The sequence below is a fragment of the Salvelinus namaycush genome, chromosome 17 (genome assembly GCF_016432855.1).
Source record: "Salvelinus namaycush isolate Seneca chromosome 17, SaNama_1.0, whole genome shotgun sequence".
Classification (NCBI taxonomy): domain Eukaryota; kingdom Metazoa; phylum Chordata; class Actinopteri; order Salmoniformes; family Salmonidae; genus Salvelinus; species Salvelinus namaycush.
In genome coordinates, this window is record NC_052323.1 from 10,361,257 (window position 1) to 10,366,344 (window position 5,088).

A 5,088-nucleotide genomic window follows, 5' to 3' on the forward strand; every position below is an offset into this window, starting at 1 on the left:
TCATATAATCTTCAATCTATAATGCATAATTACAAGTAATAAATGATTTGAGTCCTAATGTCTATCACATTTAGATGACTGGATCACCACTTGGTCCACTGATTTAATAAGAAATCTCAGTAGTGTTTTATTACCTCTACTTAGGTCTATAAACAGTGTAAGGCACGTATCAGATTGACAGCATATCAGACCCAGTTGAGGGTTATTCTCTTCAATCCCGTGTTTCAGTGTGAGATCACTTGAGGGGAGAGTGGGGGCAGGGGAACATGAGTTTGTTCATCTGCGACCCCAGGTAGGTCACACTCTCCCTCACTGTGGGGGGGGGGGGGGGGGGGGGGGTACATTTAGAAGAGTGCAGATAGAAACTAAAATGTGAATATCCTTCCTGTTTGGCCCTGTCCGGGGGTATCATCGGATGGGGCCACAGTGTCTCCTGACCCCTCCTGTCTCAGCCTCCAGTATTTATGCTGCAGTAGTTTATGTGTCGGGGGGCTAGGGTCAGTTTGTTATATCTGGAGTACTTCTCCTGTCTTATCCGGTGTCCTGTGTGAATTTAAGTATGCTCTCTCTAATTCTCTCTTTCTCTCTTTCTTTCTTTCTCTCTCTCGGAGGACCTGAGCCCTAGGACCATGCCTCAAGACTACCTGGCATGATGACTCCTTGCTGTCCCCAGTCCACCTGGCCGTGCTGCTGCTCCAGTTTCAACTGTTCTGCCTGTGGCTATGGAACCATGACCTGTTCACTGGACGTGCTACCTGCCCCAGACCTGCTGTTTTCAACTCTCTAGAGACCGCAGGAGCGGTAGAGATACTCTTAATGATCGGCTATGAAAAGCCAACTGACATTTACTCCTGAGGTGCTGACTTGCTGCACCCTCGACAACTACTGTGATTATTATTATTTGACCATGCTGGTAATTTATGAACATTTGAACATCTTGGCCATGTTCTGTTATAATCTCCACCCGGCACAGCCAGAAGAGGACTGGCCACCCCTCATATCCTGGTTCCTCTCTAGGTTTCTTCCTAGGTTTTGGCCTTTCTAGGGAGTTTTTCCTAGCCACCATGCTTCTACACCTGCATTGCTTGCTGTTTGGGGTTTTAGGCTGGGTTTCTGTACAGACACTTTGAGATATCAGCTGACGTAAGAAGGGCTATATAAATAAATTTGATTTGATTTGAATAGAGCCGTCAAACTTCCATTTTCTACTTCTACTATTAAAAAGGGAATAAATTGAAGGGTTTACCGGCTGCCACTACCCTGGCATCCCCATGGGCTTTGTGGCATAGCGCTGCCCGCTGGTCCGGACTCTCGTACCACCACAGGGCATTGACTGGCACACAGAAGGAGAAATCCCATTTGACCTCACACTACTGCATTCATATTATAATCTCATAGTGTTACCCATGTAGTATTATATCGTTTCATCCTGATCACCATTGACCTAGTCCCTGTCCTCACTGTACCGTTGTTGAGCCATCCAAACTCACTGTGAAAGACCCCCACCAGGTGGGCGTGCCCCCCGGCAGCGTGGGCACTGACTGCAGCCTGGAAGGCCTCCCCCCACACCGCTGGACCCCCCGGATGCATCTGGAAGGACCGCAACTCATACACTCCTGAAACACATGCACAATTATGCACAATTCCAAACCGACCCCCAACTCTTTTACCTACGTTTTTATATTTAGCTATTTTACAGACACTTTTATTCCTGAGCAGTTTACCGACTGCATTCAACTATGTAAGGTGACACAACACATAGCACACACATAAACTCCTTGGCCAGGGAAATGTAGTATTGACAGGGTCTTTAACCTACTTGGAACACAGTGATTTTGTTTACCATTTGTGTATGAATGTAATGTGCAAAGACTACTTGGCTAAAGTGTATCTGTTTGAAAGGGAGTTAGGGACAACCAGTGGTGAAATCACTAATGCAGACTCAGCACATCTTTGGGAAAACAGTGCCAATTTCATTTCCTGTAAAAAAAAAAAAAAAAAACACTGTCCAGTACTTACGAGGAATGTGTACAGACGTAACTGCCCAAAAAAAAACAATCCTGTTGTTTACAAGACTAGTGCTAGATTAGTGGTCCACGGAAATGAACACAGGGGGTCAATACACAATGCTCTCTCTCTTATTTCTCCCACACACACACACACACACACACACACACACACACACACACACACACACACACACACACACACACACACACACACACACACACACACACACACACACACACACACACACACCTACCTCAATCCAGTTGGGGTCCTGAGCCAAGGATGCTCGCACACCGGCCAGCAGGGCATAACTGTCTAGATAGTAACACAACAATAGGAGATAGTGAGATATACAATGCATTCGGAAAGTATTCAGACCCCTTGATTCTTTACACATTTTGTTACGTTACAGCTTTATTCTAAAATGGATTAAAAAAAATGTAATCCTCATCGATCTACGCACAATAACCCATAATGACAAAGCGGAAACAGGTTTTCAGAATTCTTCAAATGTATAAAAAATAAATTAAAAAATACCTTATTCAGACCCTTTGCTATGAGACTCTAAATTGAGCTCAGGTGCATCCTGTTTCCATTGATCATCCTTGAGATGTTTCTACAACTGGATTGGAGGCCACCTGCGGTAAATTCAATTGATTGCACATGAGTTAGAAAGGCACACACCTGTCTATATAAGGTCCCACAGTTGACAATGCATGTCAGAGCAAAAACCAAGCCATGAGGTCGAAGGAATTGTCCAAAGAGCTCCGAGACAGGATTGTGTCAAGGAACAGGTATGGGGAAGGGTACAAAAACATTTCTGCAGCATTGAAGGTCCCCAAGAACACAGTGGCCTCCATTATTCTTAAATGGAAAAAGTTTGGAACCACCAAGACACTTCCTAGAGCTGGCCGGCCAGCCAAACTGAGCAATCGGGGGAGAAGGGCCTTTGTCAGGGAGGTGACCAAGAACCCGATGGTCACTCTGATTGAGCTCCAGAGTTCCTCTGTGGAGATGGGAGAATCTTCCAGAAGGACAACCATCTCTGCAGCACTCCACCAATCAGGTCTTTATGGTAGAGTGGTCTGACGGAAGCCACTCCTCAGTAAAAGGCAAATGACAGCCCGCTTGGAGTTTGCCAAAAGACACCTAAAGGACTTAGACCATGAGAAACAGAATCTCTGGTCTGATGAAACCAAGATGGAACTCTTTGGCCTGAATGCCAAGCGTCACGTCTAGAGGAAACCTGGCGGGAATGTTTCTCGGCGGCAGGGACTGGGAGACTAGCCAGGATCGAGGGAAAGATGAAGGGAGCAAATTACACAGAGATCCTTGATGAAAACCTGCTCCAGAGAGCTCAGGACCTTAGACTGGGGTGAAGGTTCACCTTCCAAAAGGGCAAAGACCCTAAGCACACAGCCAAGCCAACGCAGAAGTGCTTCGGGACAAGTCTCTGAACATTCATGTGTCCAGTTTTCTGAGGGTTGTATGTGTTTGTCATTCAGTTTTAAATTAAAATATAATGTTTTATTGTGTGATGGTAATGACCTCTGCAAAGGTATTTTGGGAAAACGGATTAAAATCCATGCATTATCAAATAAAATGGTCACAGCCAATACCAGTTTATGGTTCCTGACAAAATGAGAAAAGTATTTGTTGATGAACTAGACAGTGGAATATTCTTGCAACGTTCCAATGAATGTTTCTCGAACATTATTATTGAATTTTCTGAGAACATGATAACCACATTCTGGGTAAGTGCTGTTTGACATGAAGTTAATGGTCTGGAAATAGTCCTTGCAAATTACTGGAACATTCTTATGAAAACGTTCGTTAATGACCTAATGAGACAATTAAGGGAACGTTCTCTAAAGTTGTGGGTATGTTTGTTTTTAGCTGGGTAACTCTTACTATGTAGTGGACTCAAATACAGTAGAATTGTACAAAACATTCCATTAGACCAATGGCATGTTACAGCTTGACTATCACATTTTATTATTAGTCACTTGCGTCGAATACAACATGTGTAGACCTTACAGTGAAATGCTTACTTACGAGCCCCAAACCAACAATGCAGTACAAATAAGAAATACAAGTAACAAGTAATTAAAGAACAGCAGTAAAATAATAACGAGACTATATACAGGGGGATACCGGTAAAGAGTCAATATGCGGGTGCACCGGTTAGTCGAGGTAATTGAGGTAATATGCACAAACTGGAACTCACATTGATTTTTGTCAAACATGATGATTGTTATCAAGTTACAAAAGCGAACTTCTACAATATATTGATGTGAACAAACATTACATCAATTTGCCCTTATAATCGTAGATCAAATCAATAGTCCAAATTTACCACGTCACCATTTTTCAAAAATATTTTCTATTAGACTTGACGATCTGCGAAATGCATTTCTTACTGTAAACATCTCGTTTGAACGGGTTTGCAATAACACTAGTGTTAGTTACAATGTATCCAAAAGCACCACGGTGAGTTCAGTAAACCGTTTTTGTGTTGGGTTCTGCAGTTGTAGACTACGGAAGACGAGAGGTGTTAAAAGTTGAATGATCCATGAAAAAACCCGACGCCTTTGATCTGAATGTCATGACTTTTCATGACATGACGTTTATATCCACACTTTGGTGAGTTCAAGTATTATGAGTAATAATAAAGTAATATAATTTATACTCTAAATTAAACCAATCCAGATGAAGATGTCCCCTCCACTAGAGTCTAGTACATTCCTCAAGCTTTCTTCCTCTCTGTCACTAATATTAGGATTTGCGTCCATATTTTATTAAGCATTCTGTGACAAAAGCAATATACAAATAATATTTGATTGATTACGCATTGAAGTCATGTGTTCATTCGAAATAAAAAATACAAATGAGCCCTGAATTATCATCTTGTTTGCTCTAGTTCAAAGAATTCTGGGAATGAGGGCCTCATATATGCATTAGCACACAGACAATATACACTGAGTGTAAAAAACATTAAGAACACCTTCCTAATATTGAGTTTCAGCCTCCCCTTTTGCCCTCAGAACAGCCTCAATTTGTCTGGGCATGGACTCTACC

General features: G+C 42.6%; 1 protein-coding gene across 1 annotated transcript; it reads right to left on the bottom strand.

Moving 5' to 3' along the window:
* Nucleotides 1-235: 235 nt before the first annotated feature.
* LOC120061889 (protein NipSnap homolog 3A-like) lies at nucleotides 236-4,256 on the bottom strand. The gene is made up of 6 exons (XM_039011667.1): nucleotides 4,238-4,256; nucleotides 2,264-2,325; nucleotides 1,725-1,737; nucleotides 1,467-1,616; nucleotides 1,247-1,333; nucleotides 236-312 (listed from the first exon to the last, which is right to left on the bottom strand). Exons 1-6 carry the CDS (start codon nucleotides 4,254-4,256, stop codon nucleotides 236-238), a joined length of 408 nt encoding a protein of 135 aa, XP_038867595.1.
* Between the last annotated feature and the right edge of the window lie 832 nt (nucleotides 4,257-5,088).